The following is a 21,888-nucleotide window of genomic DNA, read 5'->3' on the forward strand; positions in this document are numbered from 1 at the left end:
AGTAATCCAGAAGGTACCTGATGCTTAGCTTTTACTTGCTAACATATTAAACATTTCGAAACAAAGTCAGAAATGTCTCGTTTCATACCATGCCACCAATACTGTTGTTTCAGATCGTTATACATTTTCATGCTACCCGGATGAATAGATAATCGACTATTATGAGCTTTATTCAATATCATATGAATTAACTCTGAATTTTTTGGAACACATAATCGGTTTCTGAATCTTAAACAATCTTCAGCATCAACTAGAAACTCTGAATCAACATTCAAGTCACACTGAGCCCGTTTTGCAATTAAATCATCATCGGCTTTCTGAGCTTCACAAATCTGTTGAACAAATAACGGTTTTGCTTTTAACTCAACTACTATCGCACCATCATAAAACATAGCTATATGCGCATTTATTGCACGCAAAGCAAACAGTAATTTTTGACTTAGGGCATCAGCAACAACATTAGCCTTTCCTGAATGATAATCAATCACAAGCTCGTAATCTTTTAGCAGCTCTAACCACTGTCACTGTCTCAAATTCAGATCCTTCTGAGTCATCAAATATTTCAGGCTTTTGTGATCAGAATAAACATGACATTTTTCACCGAATAAATAGTGGCGCCATATTTTTAAAGCAAATACAATAGCGGCCAATTCGAGATCATGCGTCGGATAGTTATTTTCATGTGGCTTTAACTGTCTCGAGGCATAAGCTACAACTTTGCCTTCCTGCATCAAAACACAGCCCAAACCATTTAAAGATGCATCACTAAAAATAACAAATTCTTTACCCGTCTCTGGCTGAACTAGTACTAGAGCTTTGGTCAAAAGGGTTTTCAACTGATCAAAGTTTTTCTGACACTTTGTCATCGGGGTCACAATCATAGAAAAACATTTCACGGACCGTCTATAGTAACCAGCGAGTCCCAGACAACTCCGAACTTCAGAGACATTTCTCGGAGATTTCCAATCAAGTATAGCTGAAATTTTACTCGGATCAACCCGAATACCCGATGCTGATACAACATGGCCCAGAAAACTAACTTCCCGTAACCAGAACTCACATTTACTGAACTTTGCATGCAACTGTTTATCTCGCAAAGTTTGTAACACAAGTCTCAGATGTTCGGCATGCTCAGTTTCATCACGAGAGTAGATCAAAATGTCATCTATGAATACTACCACAAACCGATCCAGATACTGTCTAAAGATCCGATTCACCAAATCCATGAAAACAGCAAGTGCATTAGTAAGTCCGAAAGGCATAACCAAGAACTCGTAATATCCGTACCTCGTTCGAAAAGCTGTCTTTGGCACATCAGAGTCTTTAACTCGCAATTGATAGTAACCCGATCTCAAATCTATCTTCGAAAATACTAAAGCCCCTTTTAGCTGATTGAACAAGTCGTCAATAAGTGGCAACGGATATTTATTCTTTATAGTCACCTTATTAAGCTGCCAGTAATCAATACACATTCTCATCGTTCCGTCTTTCTTTTTCACAAATAGAACTGGCACACCTTAGGGAGGAAACTCAGTCGTGTAAAACCTCTATCTATCAACTCTTGCAACTGTGCTTTCAACTCTTTTAATTTAGTCGGTGCCATACAGTACAGGGCTATCGAAATCGGAGTCGTCCCTGGTACTAACTCAATACCAAACTCTACCTCTCGTATCAACGGCAAACCCGGTAATTCTTCAGGAAACACATCCGGATATGCACACACAACTGGTACTGATTGAATCTTTCTTTCAATTATTTTAGAGTCGAGTACATAAGCAAGGTAAGCTTCACAACCCTTTCTCAAATATTTCTGAGCTAACATCGAGGATATCACTGTCGGTAACCCATTCAGGTCATCAGATTCAATCTAAATAATCTCATCACTCTGACACCACAAATCAATAGTCTTTCTTTTGCAGTTAACCACAACATCGTGTAAAGTCAACCAGTCTATACCCAGAATTATATTGAACTCGTCAAATGAAAACAACATCAAATCAGCCAAAAAACACGAATCTCGAATCATCAACGGACAATTCTTATACACATTGTCAACCAAAACACACCAGACCAGGGGGTTTGATACTCTAATCACAAACTCAGTGGACTCAATAGGCAAAGTCTTTCTGGATACTAAAGTCTTACACACATATGAATGAGTCGAACCAGGATCAATCAATGCAATAACATTAGTATCATAGAGAGTGAAAGTACCAGTAATAAAATTTGGGGATGAGGCCTCCTCTCGTGCGCGTATGGCATAGGCTCTGGCAAGTGCGCGAGCCTCGGATCTAACAGCTGTATCTTTAGTACCGCTCTGACTTCCACTCATGTTACTCGTGTTTCTAAGGGGTTTACCTCTAGTTGCAGTGTTACCTGATCTCGTATTTTGTACCAGATTTTGATTCGCCAACTCTGGGCACTCACGAATATAACGATCCTTCGATCTGCATTTAAAGCAGGCTCTATCAAGCAATCTACAACTGTCAGGATGTCGTTTACCACAATGTTCACACTCAAGTTGGTTTGATCTGACATTACCCACACTCGCTACTGAAGTAGCTCTCGAACTCATAGGTGGTCTATCTCTATCCCATCGTGAATACACCGCAGTAGCCTTTGAACGGCTAGTATCATCTCTAAACTTGTTTGAGGTCGACTGGAATGACATACTGAATGATCTTTTACAAAAATCTCTAGCTTCAAAGTTAGCTTTTCTCTTCTCTTTCCCGAGCTCTTCGGCTTTGCAAGCTCGCTCAACAAGTACCACAAACTCTTTTATCTTAAGTATGCCAACTAACAGTTTAATATCTTCATTCAGCCCATCTTCAAATCTTTTACACATAATAGCTTCAGTCGAAACACACTCTCAGGCATACCGACTGAGTCTCACAAATTTCCGCTCATACTCTGTCACTGTAATCCTTCCCTGTTTCAATTTAAGAAATTCTTTGCATTTCTGATCGATAAATCTCTGGCTGATGTATTTCGTACGGAACTCACTCTGAAAGAATTCCCAGGTCACTTGCTCTTTCGGAACCACCGATACCAATGTATTCCACCAATGATATGCGGTGTCCCGAAGCAAAGATATGGCACACTTTAAGCACTCATCAGGGGTGCAGGATAATTCATCAAACACTCGAATAGTATTATCGAGCCAGAATTCAGCTCGCTCAACATCATCATCATCAATAGCTCTGAACTCTTCAGCTCGTGTTTTCTGATTTTATCAATAGGAGGCTTAAGCAATGTCAACGGATCACTCACTTGAGGTATAACATGTATTGAAGATGGATTAGTCGGGGGTTGAGGTTGTTGTGTAGCCAGATTAGTCCGGATATATTGAGTAAATCAGTCGTTCATCATTTGGTAAAAGGATTGTTTAGCCTCTCCCTCCTTGTTACTCGAGGTCGGTCTAAAATCTACCAGCTCTGTCCCTTGCGCAGGAGCAGGCGCTATACTCTCAACATCATCGGCTACGGCTCGATTGGGATCTATTACTATACAAAAACACATTTTCAAATGTCAGAAGTCATCACACTATCGCAGTATAAAATATGGCATGTATAGCTAGACTCACACACGCTACGTTAGTCCTAAAATAGACTAAACTGTAGCTCTGATACAAATCAAATGTAACACCCTTAACCCGTGTCCGTCGCCAGATTAGGGTTACGAGGCATTACCAGACATAACGTCTATTTTCAAGTTTTTTTTTATAAAATTTCTAAATATGCACAACATCACACACATTAACCATATTACATTAACTAAATTTTATTTCTTCTTATATATATATACGGCATTAACAATAATATATAAAATCTGAATACAATTTATACCATATTAAATCACATATGTTATCATAGTAATATAATAAACTACTAAGATAATCAAAGAATAAATATATTTTTCATGAATCCTTATGCTTAATATTATACCTAAATAAATTTATCATTTATTTCAACTTAAACGAAATCTACTATGGGACCTAACAATTAATATTATAAATAATATACATTTAAACTTGCATATCATCCATTTTTAAATGACCACATTTCAATACCATAACTAATTGGACTTGGCATTTTCGGTTATAAATAAATATATATACCCCATTCATTCTATGATATAATTGCATTATGCTAGTACATAGAAATCATGTCTATTATTATAGACCATTCTTTTTTTTTTCTTTTTTTTTATAACAAAACACATGCTCTCTAATAAAATATAAACATCAATCTAAAACTCAAAATCACATACATCTTCGAAACAAATATGCTCAAATTTACTCCATTAATAAATACTATATTTCCAAATACCAAATTACCTCGTATCAAAACCTTGAATAACATTTATGCACAAATTAACCAAACACATACAACCTGAACAACGATTTAAAAGACTAACATAACTTAATACTTTTATACCATAACCGAATCTATAATTTACCAACACCAAATTACACAATATGAGTACATTATAATTACTAATGCCGATTCACACATATATTTCATTTAGCATCAACCAAAAATATATAAATAAGTTTTCGGTAATTAGTCCATCTTGTAACCAAATCAATCCATCACCCAAATGCATAAAAAAATATATACATACTAATCATTCAACCGAATTTCATATGTCCAACTATATGTATGTAAGTTTTAATTATCACATGTACTTACCTATCTTAAATCTATACTAAATCCGAATTTGCATACATATAATTGCTCATACTTAAATCACTTCCAAAGGGCTTTATTTCATTACTATATAAACTAAGCATTTTATTTCCAATTTTATATATATACTATCATTTAAAATCAAACCCCACTAATTAAATATACCATATGCATATTCATGTCCAAACACAAATCCAAAACAATGCACACTTAAACATTTAAACATTCATTTATTCTATCTATAATACAAAAGTAAATCATCTCCAACATCTGTAAGTACACTTCCATTTATAAAGTATGTTATATATTCACCTTATAACTAATTCAAACAAGCCACACCTAACATTCATTTATATAATATTATTCATAAAATGCTAAACCATAATCAAAATATGCATAACCTATGATTCAAACCAAAACTGAACAAAACAAGTTAAATAAGTCATATTCGCATGGCTTAAATACATATATAATTTCAAATTAAGTAAGCTTCAAAGCTAGTCTATACATGCCATAATCCCAAAATAAATTTCAGCTTATAAAATACCGTAGTTTTTTGATAGTGTGATGAGCTTTACTGACAAATCCCCGAGCTCGTAACAACTTCAAGAATCTATAAAACAAAGTAAACAAATAATAACACACAGTAAGCTATTCGAAGCTTAGTAAGTCAACAGCATAGAAATAATTTAACTAATAAAATAAAAGGCAATTAACTTATTTTATAAATGTAATAGACATTACATGATTACACTTTGAACACATATATCTTTTATTAACCCGAACATATCTTAACATATATGTGTATAAAACCTTCACCTTGGCAACTTAGTTATCTACTAAAGCCGAATTAAATCTAATAATAAACATGAAAATTTTCAAACTTATAATCACTTATAATATATAATCTCAAATAACCAACTTACCTTATTTCCATATATTCATTTAACAAATACATACTTGTAGATAAAACTCATTTCCAAATCCATCTACGTTTAACATTATCTATCGAACTGTTCGAAATTAAATAGGATACGCATATAATCGGAAATCTCGTACAACGCCAACGTCCTAGACGTGGTCTTACATGTAATCACTAATCGATGCCACTATCCCAAACAGGGTCTTACACAAAAATACAAATCGATGCCAACATCCTAGACGTGGTCTTACACGAAAACACTTATCAAAAAATCCTATAAAATTCCCAAGGTTCGTACGGGCTTACAGACATAATTTATAAATTGAATCGAACTCAAATACCTCCCTATTTCAATATTCAAATTCGGCTAAGGATATTAATATTTTCAATAACACAATTTATCATTTATCTATTATATATTCATTAATTAAACAAAATTCAAATGCTTATCACTTACCTCGGATATCGACGGACAAAATCGACTAATCGGCTACCTTCAACTTTCCTCGATCTAAATCCGTTTTCTTTGGTTCTCGATCTAAACATATTCAAATTAAATCTTTTTATTCATCAATTTATTCAATTTTATCTAAAAACACATAAATGGGAAAATTACCATTTTGCCTATAATATTTCACACTTTTTACAATTTAGTCCCTATTGTATAAAACACAAAATACACAAAATTTACACATATCATGCTAGGGCCGAATATTCCTTGCCTTCATACAAGTCCACACATTTCATTTATTTCACATTTTAGTCCCTCAAAAATTTATTTTCACAATTTAGCCCTAATTTCTCAAATTCACCAAAAATTCAAAGACAAAACATGTTAATATTTCACATATCTTTAATATTTCATCATCAAATAACAAAAATCACAAGCTCCCATCAATGGAAAAACACAAAATCATCATCAAATTCAAAAATTAAGACATGGGCTTTGAAGATAACTTAGCAACGATCTCAAAAACGTAAAATTTTGTTAATATGCGGCCATGGAAGGAGATGATAGCTTTTTGCATAAAATTTTGTTTTATTTTAACATATATTAAGTATTTGTTGTTTTACTAATTTAACCTTTATTAATTAAATTATATTTCATATAAAATAAGGACAAAGTTGTCCATTGCCGCCCACTATCATCTAAATGGCCTAATTTCCATTTACAACCCCCATTTTTAAAAGACAACAACAATAAGGTGCTTTTAAATTTGACCCCTAAATTTTTATTTTGCGTGATTTAGTCATTTTCTTTAATCTGTCATTCAAATGATAAAATTTAAACACGAAAATTTCACACAATCAAATTCACACATAATAAACACACAAAATAATATTAAAATATTTTTCTAACTCGGATTTGTGGTCCCAAAACTACTATGTCCGATTAGGGTCAAAATCGAGTTGTTACACCACACGGATAAAATCCACGTTAAGTGACAAATACTGGACTAGGCTATGTAGTGCATAGTCGTGACTGAATTTGAGCTAAATGGGCCACACGAGTGTGTGGGCCCACTTGGGTCGAATATGGGCCTTGGGCCCATTTACACCGTTATGACCATTTAGGTTATTTGTGTCGCTCGAGGCGACTGTATGCCTTCGAAAAGGTTGTTAAATTACCAAAATACCTTTGAAGGGTAAAATTACCGAAATACCCTCAAAGGGTAAATTTATTGAAATACCCTCGATGGGTAAAATTACCAAAATACCCTCGATGGGTAAAATTACCAAAATACCCTCGAAGGGTAAAATTATCAAAATACCCTCAATGGGTAAAATTACTAAAATACCTCCGATGGGTAAAATTATCGAAATACCCCTATAGGGTAAAATGACCGTTATACCTCTAGAAGATAAAATGACTAATATGGCCTTATGCTATGTCTGATCGTTTTGCTTTATGATATTTATATGACTGTTGCTGAGTATGACATATTGCATACACGTATGATCTATGACATGACATACTGCATGGGGTTGGGTTAATATTGACGGAGGAAGTGTATGGCTTGTAGCCGTTCTGTTCAAGGCTTACTGCCTTCTTGCTTATGGCTTTTAGTCGTTCTGTTAACTGGCAGCGTTGTTGCGATACTTATGGCTTTTAGTCATTTTGTCTACGGTGTTAAGCCGTTCCGTTGACTTAGTGCTGCAACTGGAGCTAAGCTTGGTGTGCTGGCTGATTGGGTCGATTTTATCCCCACATGGCGTGTTGGTTGGTACGAGTGTTGTATTGGTTGGATTGGGCTGGATTTCTATCTGAAAATCTGCATTTGATACTGATTCTGTAATGGGCTTAGGTCCACCTGGTTCTGTTAATGGGCTCAGGCCCAGTCTGTTTCTGCATACCATATATCTGACTGTTTGTATTATAAGGGATTACACACTGAGTTTTCACAAACTCACCCTTCTGTCTAATTGTGCAAGTACTCCCCATCCTTAGGCGATTTGAACCTGCGAGAGACTCGAAAGTGGCCACACGACCATTGACGCCCTACTGTAGCCTTTTTATTTAAATTTTATATTTTGGGTTTTAATTCTGTTATAAGGCCTTCGAGTGATTAAATTTTTAAAAGGGCTTTAGTTTTCCTTATTTAAAACTACTAAACACGAATTTTCAAAATTAACAACTATTTTCCAAAAACATTTAAAAACAGATGCTTTTACATTTCAAACTTTAGTAGTTTTCGAGATTGGAATAACCTAAAGTACCAATGACAGACATTAAGTAAACGTTTTTGATGAGATGATTTGCTAAACTCGAGCAAAAGGATTTAAACATAGAAATGAACCTTTAACGACAAACTCAGTTTTTGATCGATGCTTTGATGTGACACGCCAGATTCGGCCATAACGTTTGGGCCGAGTTTGGAGTGTTACACTCCTACTCCACCTAACTGTAACCCTCTATGACCAACATTGCCCTAAACATTCTATGAACCATTCGAGTCCTAAATTCCAAAAGGGGATGAGATTATTTTCTAAATCAGGAAAATACTCAATATTTGACATGTCTCCACCTTTAACTAGATTATATGTGGAGAAAAATGAATCATCACTTTTATCCTCAGCCACATCAGCTACCTCCGTAATTATTCGAAACTACCAGAAACAAAAATTTGTGATCCTGTCGAATTTCTCAATATCCAAAATCGTTGTTATGTCACTGAACGAGTTGATTTGCGAAAGCTAAACCTTGGCTTTAATACCAATTTGTTGGTGATCAAACCATATAAGCAACAAACAAGTAAAATAGAGAAGATCAAACACAAATATATACGTGGAAAACTCTTCTAAAGAGGATAAAAAACCATGGGCAAATGAGGTTTCAGCTTTTCTCTAAATGAGTAAACAAAGGAGAGTATAATATCGAGAAAATAAACTTAAATGTATTAAACATACAAACCCAAAACTTAAACACAAAGCTATCACTCGGGAACAAAATTCTCTCCATAGTTACCATAAAACTCTCACCAAAACTCATATATGACTACATCTTATCGCCTTCAAGAAAAGTCTTTACTGATTGGCATGTCAAAATAGGGATACAATGAACCCTTTAAATAGGCTTAGATTAGAGTTCTAATCATACTGAAATTTCCCTAGAATAATCATAGTCCAACTGGGAGAAGTAGTCCTAATTAAAGTCTAAAATGCAACTAGCAAATAGGAGAACATGTTGTGATGTGTCGGCTCTCCTCATCACAATGTCGATGTCACATTTGTCTTGAGTTTACATTGTGTCGTCCCGATGAGACCTACTTGCTCATCACAACGTCAGGCATGTTTTGGCCTTTCTTAAGTTGATCCTTGATTGTTATCTTAAGTGCCTGCAAGCTTTCCAATAAAGCGAGGCACACCCCACACATGCTAGTAATGATAAAAATCATTTGTCTAGACTCATGGTCATGTTTCCTTTCATAATCCATATAATGGTGTTGATAGGATACCATTTACCTTTTTAATCAAGCTATGATTCTGTTATTATGAGTGAAGACATATTTTGCATATGTAATGTAGCTAATATACCAACTTCCAGCCACTACCTTGAGAGTACAATAGTTTCGACAATTAATTTCCACAACCAAACTTTGCCCAAGTGATGAACAATGTAAGTCGGAAGGCACCTTCAAAAGTATTCATTCATAATATGCAATAAAGGTTAATGGTTTTTAAAAATAAAAAATAAAAAGCTTGATATTCTATCAATATATCTCATTTTGGAACTATACTGAGCTTAATGAGACGCTCATGATTCGTGAATAAGTTTATCAGTTTAACTTAATTCTGCTTCCTTCTAACGGTAGTTCAATTTAGATATCATCATTGATTGGGTTTAAGGATGATATTCGCAAGTTTTATGTTTATATAAGTTTGATACGATTTAAAATATGAGTTAAAAATTTTGCTCAAAGTCACCTCTATTTATAAATAATTAATTCAAGATCATTTTAAAACCACCCATATTATTTTTAATTTTTAAAAAAATATTTCTATTATTTTAATTTAATATTTAATATTTTTATATATTTTTCATTTATCAAAATTTTATATATAAGTATCTTAACATTTTTTAATGGTTATATTATAGTATTATATTTTATGATGGAATTAATTTTCATGAATTACAAATTAAAAAATATCTAACATTAACATAATATACTAATATATTATAAACTTAGAAATGGGTAATACCAAACTTGAACTTGTATGTTAGAATTTGAATCTAGTTCATATTTTAAACAGATCTAATTTTTTGTCTAAACTTATTTTTCGATCCTAATATTTTAAAATATCTGGGCCATATTACAAACTGAATAATTAAATAGACGTGAATAAGCATGGTTTAATCAGGCAGTACTTAGCCGCATCATCAAATAATAAGCGGATTTTGTAGGCTTAGCGGCATGGGATCAACCGTGATTTCAAGTAGTATTTAAATATATAACTTGTGCTGGCTGACGTGCTGTTTTGTTCATTATGGAAGCGAACAAAATAAATGTTATTATGGTAAGTTACAGTCAATATCAATATCGAAGATAGTTGAAATCATAATCACCTAAGTCCCTCCTAATATTCTTACAATCATAAAAGCTTTTGATAAGAAAGTATAAAATAATAACACTGGATTATAACAACAGAACAAATCTCCACTTGCCCACACCATCATCCCCTCGTTACCTAATATTTCTTTATGCCAATAGCTTTTGATCTCACTACTAGAAATTTCTAAAACCCTTTGCACTGCACATCCTTTGGTGCCCTATTGAGCTTTCAGTTTTTTCCCTCTTTTATTTGCTTTTGCCTCTTAAGTTTCACCTTTAGACTTCCCTGGCTCCATTGGTCACACCACAGGTGGCTTTTACTTTGTTTGAAAATTGAACCTTAATTCTACTGTGTTGTACCGATGTTTTCTTCTTCTTTTCTTTTTCTTGTATCATTTTCAACATAATCAAGCAGTATCATGATTGGAAATTAAGAATTTATACAAAATTATCAGATTCTATTGACTTTCTCAAATCTATCTAGAAATTTGGAATTTAATCCTATTTATACTCTCTTTTTTTTTTTTAATTTGACCAGCTTTTGAGTAGTAGCAAAAAAGAATTGTCCAATATTTGAATTCAGCAAATTTGAAATTCAATTCCAAACATAGCACTTTTCTATCCCATGCTAAAGTAAAATGAGTTTTTACAAAATTACATTTAAAAATAAAAAATTATTAGTTTTGAAAAATAAATCTGTAGTTTATATATTTTTTATATTTTAAATAAGTAGAACAACTTTTTTTTTTCTAGATTAACTTTATTGAACTTTATATGCAAGATAAAAGTTGGTCACAAGTGTGAAAACTACAAACTTTATAATGTCCTTCCTTCTTTATCTAAGCACATTAAAATAATCTTGAGCATTTTGCTATAAAACACTTGTCATTAGGAAATTTCCTTTTCCTTTTCACTTATCAATTTCTTCACCTATTGGCCAAAATTTCTCACTTCTCATCAAATTATTTGACTCTCTAAAAGATTGAAGTTGTTGATTATAAAAACGAGTAGTGACAAGAAATTTCAGTATAAGGTCATTTATGTATTTAGGTTTTCAAAATTATTATTTTGAATTTCTTTTAATTTTTAAACATTTTTATATACTTTTTAGATTTTTTTAATTTTTATATTTTAAAAAATATGAAAATTTGGAATTTTTTATATATATTTTGAATTTTTTAAAATTATTTATATTTTTGTTGAAAAATATCAACTTTTTTCTTTTTCGAAATTTACAACTAATCTATTATTCGAATTATTTGAATTGTAAAATAAAACTCGACTTGAACTCAAAAAATCGAATTGCTTAATTAACTTATAAAACTAATTTCGAATAACTTGATTCAATTAATTTAAAATTTGATAATTTTTTTTTATTTTTTTAAATCAAATTGTACTAACCCTAAACATTAGTTAAAAACACATCTTGTTAGACGTATTTATGTATTTTTTTATAAATATATATATATATATTCCGTCTACTGCAAGGAATCGGAACTCTTGAATGAAAAATGTCTCTACATAGGAACGCTTGTCAAAATTCCCAAAAATCGTGTAGGCCCAATATGAAACAAACTCTCAACGCTCCATCTCATACGCATTTGGGAGTGAAAAAGCTTTCGAGTTTTTTTTTTTTTTCTCTTTTTGCAGTCTGAAATTGTCATATGTTGGAGCGTAAATTGCATAGCTGAGTTCGAAAATTAATAGATTGAATTAATTAATTAGTTGGTTGTTATTATTAGTTTGATCATATTATTTCGCCTAAAAATTTGATATTAATTCTAATATTATCTTGGAATAATATATCTGATAATATATTATTTTATTGTCCATTATACTATTTAGTTTTTATATAATTAGTGGTGTAGGTACATTATACTATTTTCGTATTTGCTTGGTTGTTTTGTAATTGATGTGTGTTGTTTTTAGGGGTGAGTATTCGATCGAATCGAATCGAATCGAATCGAAAATTTTCGAGTTAATCGAGTTTTCAAATCTCATTTTATCATCCTAACTTTATTTGAAGTTTTCTCGAATCGAGTCGAGTGAGATGGAATTCGAATCGAATCGAATCGAATATATTTGTTCGAGTTAAATTTTAAAAAATAATTTTGGGTCCTTGTAACCATTGTCACCCATCGTAATAAAATTTGTCCACCTTAATCAAATTTTTTATTAACTTTCATCACTTCATAATTTATTTATTAATTTTTTATATATTGGTTAGCTTCTTTGCTTGCTTAGTTGTTTCAATTATCTTCAGATTCTTGTCACTATGTATTTTAGAATTAAAAAATATATTAAATGTAAAAATATGATTTTTTAATAAAAGTTATTTTAAAAATAAAATGTGAAATTGATACCAATATAAAATTTTAACACGAATATTTTATGGCATAATTAATAATTCAATTTTAATATAAATATTCAATATGACTAAACAATTCAATAATATAAATAATATAAAATGTGAAATTTAATTTAATAATATAAATAGTATATATAAATAAAATTATTACTATTTATGTTTAGTGATTTTTTTTGGATAATTTTGATTTTTTATTTGAGAGTAAAGGGTGAGAAGTAAAATTTTAGGGGAAAAATAAAAAGTTTTGGGGAATAAAAGTTTGAGGGAAAGTAAATAGGGGGGAGTAAAATTTTGGAGGGAAAATATTAAAAAAATTGGAGGGGGGAGGGTTTGGGATAGATGGGAGGTGGGATGGGAAGGGAATAAAAGTTTTAGGGGAAAAGTGGGAGGGAGTAAAAATTTTGGGGGAAAATAAAAGGTTTTGAAGGTTTTGGGGAGTAAAATTTTGAGAAAAAATAAATGGGAGAGTAAAATTTTGGTGGGAAATAGATTTTGGGTAGATTGGGGGGTTGGGAGGGGAGGGGAGTAAAAGTTTTGGGGGGGAAGTGGGAAGGAGTAAAAGTTTTGAAGGAAAAGTAAAAAGGTTTGGGAGTTTAGGATAAAAATGTAAAATATTATAGTTTGATATTCGAATTCGAAAACTCAACTCGATTTGAACTCGAAATTCGAAAAAAATATTCGAGTTGATTCGAATAACTCGATTAACTCGAATAACTCGATTCGTTTAACTCAAAATTCGAATTTTTTTCGATTTTTTCCAGTCGAATCGAATTTTGCTCACTCCTAGTTGTTTTAGCAGATTTGATGTTAAGATTCTATTAGTTTTATAGCAGAATTTTATCGTATTAATTTTGTATTATTTTCATATTTCCCAGATTTAATGCAGTGTAAAAAACAAAAAAAAAGTTAGCCAACCCTTTTCTACAATCCACTAACCTTAAACATAAACCCATCAACCCTAAACATTTAATAAACGGTAGACTATAACCTCAACTAAAGGAAACTTTGTTCACCTGATTCCAATGTTTTTTCACCACAATGTTCTTCCACTAGCGTTAAAGCATTGTCTAACTACGAAAACATCACCAAAACCAACCATAGATTATCATATTTAGGATAAGCTCATTCTCATGAGAAGCATTTTAGTCAAAAGAGTCAGGTCACTTTTAGTTTAAGTTAAACTTCAATTTGTAAGATGTTTATCAAATATTTTAATTTAGAATTTAAGATTAAGGGTTACAAATTATGATTTTGGATTTAATCTTACTCTTTAGGGGTTTAGAAAAATGGATTAAGGTTTATGGACGACATGAAAAAGTTTCTCAACACTATGACAGAATTTCCCGATTATTTAATATCAGTGTTTAGGGAAATGAGATAGGTTTTTGAATGACACATGTAAGACTTTTGGTGGTTTTGTTTGCTACGGGGATCACCGAAAACTACTTAGTTTTACATAAGCCAATATAGCGATGGCATGGACGATGTAAAAAAGACGTTGGTGCTTTATATTTGCTAGTTGGAGCAGCAAAAGCCACTCGGGTGTTTTCCATTTCTTTGTAAACCACCTGAGATTATGTGTCGTGCATTTCACGACGATTTAGCAAGAGCAACCAACAGTTTAAAAACTTCACAAGATCTTAGTGGGTTGATTGTTTTTAACATGTAAATTTTCAAATAGCTTATAATTTTTTGTCAAGAGCTTGTAATACGCCCTACAACTAGTATTTTGAAGTTTACAATAAAAAGTGATTTCTATCGTATCTATAATGAATCCTATTGTTCCAATAGGGTCGGAAGCGTGTAAATTATTGTACTAAAAAATCACACAAAGTTCAATTTCCAGGGAAGAGAGGTGGATCACAAGGATCTCTTAAATACCAAGTCTTTCCTTAGTCAGAATATCCATTTTATAGTAATTTAATAGCACAATTAAATACTACTATTATACCCTCAAATATTGAAAGAAAAATAGGACAAGAAAGAACACAAGAGTTTTAACGAGGTTCGGTAAATTATACCTACGTCCTCGAGCACTAACACCAGATGATAACTTTACTATCTCCAAGATATTACAAACAAATAGAATTCCTTAAGAATTCTCAAATGAGAGAAGAGAGAAAACTAAGAGAGAAAGATTGGTTGGGATGAATTGAAATGAGAAATGAGAAATGAGAAGGCCTATTTATAGTTGAGGTTTAAGGACCAAACAATAAATAGCCCATTATCTCAAGAACCAAAAGAAAATTATCCCATGCCACTTTTTCAAAGTGAACTTTAGGGTGCTAAACTTACACCACTTGGATTGTTTTCCATTAAAATTGTCTGCCATTAATCATAATGTTAACAAATCCAACATAACATAATATAATCAATTACACTATGGTGAATGAAATGAATATATATAACATGAAATAATAAATTAAACAATGTCCAGTGAATTAAACATAACATGACATAGCTAATTAAATTACAAATATTCTTGAATTAAACAACCAATAGGTCAATACGAAAACTAATTGAAAGTAATTACATAAAGTTTTTCTTAAAATTCAAAATGTAAAAACCTAAACAATCATCAATTGCTTTGGGCAACCCGATGAGTATCAGTTACACGTGAGAGGGTTGAAGTTGGTTATTATCATCATCATCATTTGCATCTTTATCTATTTCCTTAAAGAAAATTTATTTATGAAAATGGTTTTGTTGCATTTCAAAAAATTTCATAAAGCTTGAATCTTTGTTATGATGTATATGGTTATAAAATTTATCAAATATAATACATGTGTTTCTAGACTAACAAGACTTGTTAATTCTTGAATTTCAACCAAGCGATCCTCGAACCATCGGTTATTAATAGAGTGGGCTTTTATTGCAAACCAAACGTAGAATGAAAACTAAATCATTCTAATGGGGAAAGCTCACTTTCTCTATGGGAAATCAAAATTGAAAGTAATATCTCAAGTATTCATGAAAAATAGATTTTATTTTGTAACTAAATAAATTTTCCTAATTTTCAGTGGAATAACATTGCCTCAAATGTGTGTATTCAGCTATCTCATATTTCCTTCATGTAGAGAAAAATCACAAGATTTTTACTTGAACAAGAGAGAAAAAATAATGTTTTAATAAATAAATAAATAACAAGAGTCCTACTAGGACTTAATGCACTAGACAACACATACCATATTTCCCGGGCACAGATTGTTGCCCACCCCTAGTGTTATTGGCCTTATTGAGTCTTTCATATATTAGGTACAATTATATGTTCAGTTCAATTTTAAAGCAAACTTATATAATTATCCAATTCAATAAACAATTTTCTATTTCTAAAATATTATTTATCTAATTAATTCAAATAAATTATTTTCACAATCCAATTTTAATTCCTTCAAAATCATGATAATTTTATCGCGCTAGAATCCATGAATAAATAAATTTAATTTTTTTGTTCATTAAAATTGTGATGACTAATTAATTTAATTTTTATTTTGAACTCAATTATTCAATTACAATCAATTAAATGATAATTAAAAATTAAATTAAATTTTAAAACATCTTTTGTTTCTTTCGAGAAAATGAATTTACTATGGATAGAAAAACATGCAATCTATTTTTATCTAATAGAAAAATAATATTCTAGTCTAACTAGAAGAGGGGGCGGCACACTAGTTAAATATATTAGGGTTGTCGCCCCTCACATGTAATATAAGGGAAATTGGGTCTCTCTTGTATTGAGTTTAATTATATGTGCTTCTTGGACTTTTAACCCAACACTTTATAATTTATTCTCAAGTCTTGGTGTTTGTCGGCTTCCAGATACTCTTCCTGTTTAATCTTGGAGGCGGTGCAAGTATGGAGACTGAATTAGCAAACATTTCGATCAATGAAGAAGAAGAAGAAGTCTTGATAGTCCAGGTAGATCCATCTACGCAAACAGAAGTAACAGATTATCAACTTGTAGGTTGCTTTTTAACAGCGAGTATAATTAATTTTCTGGCCATGAAGAGCATTCTGGCTAACTTATGGCATCCTGTCTGTGGGGTGCAAATTAGAGATCTAGGGGAGAAAAGGTATCTTTTCAAGTTTTTTCATCATATGGATATGGAGAGAGTTTTAAAAGGTCTACCGTGGACTTTTAATAACCACTTATTAATTCTATGCAAATTGAAGAGGGCTGAAGATCCATTGAATATACCCCTTGTTTTTGTTCCCTTTTGGGTACAAGTTCATGATGTTCCAGCTGGTTTATTTTCTGAGAATTTAGCGATACAATTGGGTAATTTTATTGGAGTTCTCCTAGAGTATGATGCTTCAATTCTGGGTAAGGAAAATAGCAATTACATGAGGATTAGAGTGCAGATTGATGTTAGGAAGGCATTGAGAAGGAAAAAGCAAGTTATGAGTGATGGGTTGTGTTCGTATGTTAAATTTAAATATGAACGTTTGTCATTGTTTTGTTTCTTCTGTGGTCGTTTGGGGCATAATGATTCCTATTGTGAGGCAAGAATGATGATGGGAGCAGAAATCATTGAGATGGGTTGGGATTTATCTTTGAGAGCCCCATCTCGTAGAGCTCTTGCAACGAGTAGTATTTGGTTACGAGAAGAGGGAGAAGGTAAAAGTGAAGGTAATTGGATGGGGCACAAATCGTTGGGGATGAGTTCAAGGGATGAGAATTTGAATAGGAGTAAGACGAACTCTATTGATTCAATATTGGGGTTTAGTCTAGAAAAGGGAAGCCTATCTTTTGACCAAGGGAAGGAAAAACTTGAATTCCTTTAAGGAAAAGTGGCTATGGAGTATGATGTGGAAGACGTAACTTTAGTAGGGGAGGAAGGGAAAAAGCGTAATAGGGTTGAGATGGAAGATACTACCTTTTTAACATCGGCGGCTGCTAAGAGGCTAGCCGACCGGGAGCAATAAAAATTTTAAGTTGGAACGTCCGTGGTTTGGGGAGACAACGGACGGTTAGAAGACTTCAATATTTTCTAAAGAAAAATAATCCCCAAATCATCTTCTTCATGGAGACAAAACTTTGTAAAAATACAGATGGAAATTGTTCGTAGAAGATGTGGTTTCCTATATGGAATTGAAGTTGAAGCTGAAGGTACAAGAGGAGGATTGTGTTTAACATGGAGAACCGACATGGACATAATGCTACGTAGTTATTCGAAAAGACATATTAATGTGTTAATAGATGATAAAGAGAAAGGAGTTAATTGGAGATTTACAGGATTTTACGGTTCCCCTTATGTACAAGAAAGATACGATTCATGGGATGTTTTGAAGAGATTGGTAGGGGGTGACGTATTGCCATGGCTGGTGTGTGGTGACTTTAACGAAATCATGTATGGATTCGAGAAGAAAGGAGGGCTACCTGGAGATGAAAGAAGGATGGAGTTATTTCAGAAAACGCTTGAAGATTGTCATTTATTCGACGTGGGATATGAAGGTAACTGGTTCACTTGGGAGAGAGGTAATTTACCGGAGACAAATATCCAAGAACGACTTGATAGAGGAGTTGCTAACACAGAGTGGTTCAGGTTTTTTCCCGAGGTGGTAGTCCAACATCTTACTCATACATTTTCATATCACTGCCCACTTCTTTTAGACACAAGGAAAGATGAAGATCGAGTTTGGAATAGTAATTTCAGATTTGAAGCCTGGTGGCTATTGGAAGAGTCTTTTATTTGTGAGGTTAAGTTTTTGTGGGAGAATTCTTCAGGGGAATTGCCACAGAGACTGGAGAGACTTAAAGAAGGTCTGAAGGAATGGGCTAGGAGAATTCAATTCTACAGGAAAAGATCTAAAAGAGTTCTGACAGAAAAGCTTGAAGAGTTGTTTGTGGCGGAAAGGGATGATAAGACTCTAGCTGAACTGATTGATACAAAAATTAGTTTAAATTTTGAGATTGAAAAAGACGAATGTTATTGGGAACAGAGGGCTAGAACAAATTGGCTGAAGTTTGGAGATAAAAATAAAAAATTCTTCCACAGTCAAGCTTCACAACGGAAGAAGAGGAATTTTATTCGCAAATTAAAGAATGAAGAAGGGGACGAGATGGTGTCTTTGCAGGATATTGAGGTTACGGCACGGGCTTACTTTCAAAATCTATTTTCAGCAGATAGAAGGGGGAATTTTGATCATATATTATCAGGGATTGAGCAGTGTATTCATGAGGAGGAGAATCAAAGACTTACAGCTCCATATTCCAGGGAAGAAGTTACAGAAGTAGTCTTTGACATGGGCCCAACAAAGGCACCAGGGGAGGATGGCTTTCCAGCAGCTTTTTACTAGAAATGTTGGCAGATAGTGGGAGAGGATTTAATTTCTTATTGTCTTCGGATGCTGAACGGTGAAATAGAGATTAGTCAAATTAATTATACAAATATAGTGCTTATCCCCAAAGTTGAGAGCCCATTAAATATGTCGCAGTTTAGGCCTATCAGTTTGTGCAATGTTCTTTACAAAATTTTAGCAAAAGTAATTGCTAATAGGCTCCGGTTAGTTATTGAGAAATGTATTGATGAAGCCCAAAGCGCTTTTGTGCCAAGGAGATTGATATCAGACAATGTATTGTTAGCCTATGAGGTACTGCACAAGTTAAAACAGAAAAAACTGGGGAAAAAAGATTTTATGGCTGTGAAACTTGATATGAGTAAAGCTTATGATAGGGTTGAATGGTGTTTTATTGAAGAAATCATGGTCAAGATGGGGTTTGACCTTAACTAGGTAAAGGCCATTATGAAATGCGTATCCTCAGTTTCCTACTCAGTAATCATTAATGGGTTTAGAGGAGTGAATTTTTCACCAACCAGAGGTCTTAGACAAGGAGACCCGCTAAGTCCGTTTTTATTTCTTTTGTGTGGAGAGGGCTTGTCGAGTCTATTAAGATTGGCAATGAAGAGAGGTATTTCAAAAGGTATCAAGATTAGCAGGAAGACCACAGGTCTCCCATATACTATCTGCTAATGATTGCATATTATTTGGGGAGGCAACAAGGAAAGGTGCTATCATTTTTAAGGAAATTCTAGAAGAATATAAATCCTGCTCGGGGCAAAGCGTAAATTTTGAAAAATCATCAGTATTTTTTAACAAAAACACACTGAAAGAGGACAGAAGTCAAGTTGTCAATTTATTGAGGGTTCGTAGGTCGAATGATCCAAAAAGATACTTGGGGTTGCCAAATATGGTGGGACGAAAAAAGAAAGAAGCTTTTCAGAATCTGAATGATCGTTTCAAGAAAAGTATTGATATATGGAGTATCAAGTTTTTATCTCAAGGAGGCAAAGAAGTTTTCATTAAGGCCATACTTCAGGCTACTCCTACCTATTCAATGGCATGTTTTTTATTACCTAGAGCTTTATGTAAAGAATTGGAGAGTATTGTCGCTAAATTTTGGTGGCAAAAAGGAAAAGGCAATAGAGGGATTCATTGGTGTGCGTGGAATAATCTATGTTCTTTAAAGGAATGTGGAGGTTTAGGTTATCGAGATTTTAGCCAATTCAATATTGCGTTACTAGCTAAACAATGATGGCGTCTCATTAATTTTCCAAATTCATTATTAGCCAGAGTTCTTAAAGCAAAATATTTTCCGTTTTCTAGTTTCTTATCTGCAGAATTGGGAACTTTACCTTCTTATACCTGGAAGAGTATATGGGTAGCGAAAGGTCTCCCCTAAAAAGGGTTGAGCTGGAGGGTGGGCAGAGGGGATAGAATTCTCCATTTGGGAAGATTGCTGGATTCAGGGGGTCGACAAAATTGGTGCACAAAATAGAACAGACAGAGGTGAATTAAAGTTAGTTTCAGATCTTATCAATTTAACTAGCAGGAAATGGAGAAGGGATGTGATTAATAGTACGTTTCAAGAGGAAATTGCTAGGAAAATTCTTCAGACTCCCCTAGCAGAGTTTGAACATGAGGACTTTCAGGTGTGGAAAGGGGAACTTTCTGGCGAGTTTTCGGTCCGCAGTGCCTATAAACTATTACAAGATGCTAATCAGATCCCCAATGATTATTTATTACAGACCGAATTAAAAGAATTTTACAAGAAACTTTGGAGCTTACAGTTGCCCTCAAAAATTACATTTACAATCTGGCGAATTTCATGGGATTTTATTCCTAATTTTGCTAATCTTAGATACAGGAGGGTTACTGTCAATGATAGATGTCCTCGATGTTGTTCGGCGGTTGAAGAAAGTGTCCATGTTTTTCGCGAATGCCCTCTGACAATTGAAGTTTGGCAACAGTTAAATCTTTCACGGGTTATGAATTATGCGAATCAAAATATGGGAATGGCTTACCTGGGTCTTCAAGGGAAGCGACAACGGTCAGTGTCTACTTTTCTGCCATGCTCTATGGATGTTATGGTACTCCAGAAATCAATTAGTACACCAGAGAAGAAATACAACAGGTAGAGATTTAGCACATAATATTCAAAGACATCTGGCAGAATTTGAAGGTTTAAAAAACTTGAAAAATAGTGAAAGTATAAACAGAAGTCATAAAACACAAGAAGGCATACCAAGTACGAGAATCTATTTTGATGCAGCGTTCGACAGTAGAACTTTCAGTTCAGCGACAGGTTTGGTAGGGTGGGATTTGAGGGGAAACTTAATGGCGTTAAAGACGGTTATCCACAGAGATGTCCCCTCACCTTTTGCAGCAGAGGCTTATGCGTGCCTGGAAGGTGCAAAATTAGGGAGTTCAATTAGAATCAAATCAGTCAGACTCATGGGGGATTCAAAATCAGTTATAAAAAAATGTCAAGCAACTTCTACAGACGAGTCAGTTATCGGTGCCATTATCAGCGATATTCAGAAGAAGAAAGCAGATTTTCAAGAAGTTATTTTTTAG

The 21,888-nt window shown here is 33.2% G+C and overlaps 1 protein-coding gene across 1 annotated transcript; it reads left to right on the top strand.

The window, feature by feature from the left end:
- Positions 1-19,458: 19,458 nt before the first annotated feature.
- LOC121223179 (uncharacterized) lies at positions 19,459-21,888 on the top strand. Its single transcript, XM_041104292.1, has 3 exons — positions 19,459-19,623; positions 20,781-21,361; positions 21,411-21,888. The coding sequence occupies exons 1-3, from the start codon at positions 19,459-19,461 to the stop codon at positions 21,886-21,888; spliced, it is 1,224 nt and encodes a 407-aa protein (XP_040960226.1).

This window comes from Gossypium hirsutum, chromosome D11 (genome assembly GCF_007990345.1).
Source record: "Gossypium hirsutum isolate 1008001.06 chromosome D11, Gossypium_hirsutum_v2.1, whole genome shotgun sequence".
NCBI classification, from domain to species: domain Eukaryota; kingdom Viridiplantae; phylum Streptophyta; class Magnoliopsida; order Malvales; family Malvaceae; genus Gossypium; species Gossypium hirsutum.

Coding starts and splice junctions, on each gene's coding strand:
- LOC121223179 (XM_041104292.1), top strand. CDS start 19,459: ATGTCGCAGTTTAGGCCTATCAGTTTGTGCAATGTTCTTTACAAAATT. Junction 19,624..20,780: donor ATGTATTGTTAGCCTATGAG/GTACTGCACAAG, acceptor TGCTGGATTCAG/GGGGTCGACAAAATTGGTGC. Junction 21,362..21,410: donor CTTCAAGGGAAGCGACAACG/GTCAGTGTCTAC, acceptor ATGGTACTCCAG/AAATCAATTAGTACACCAGA.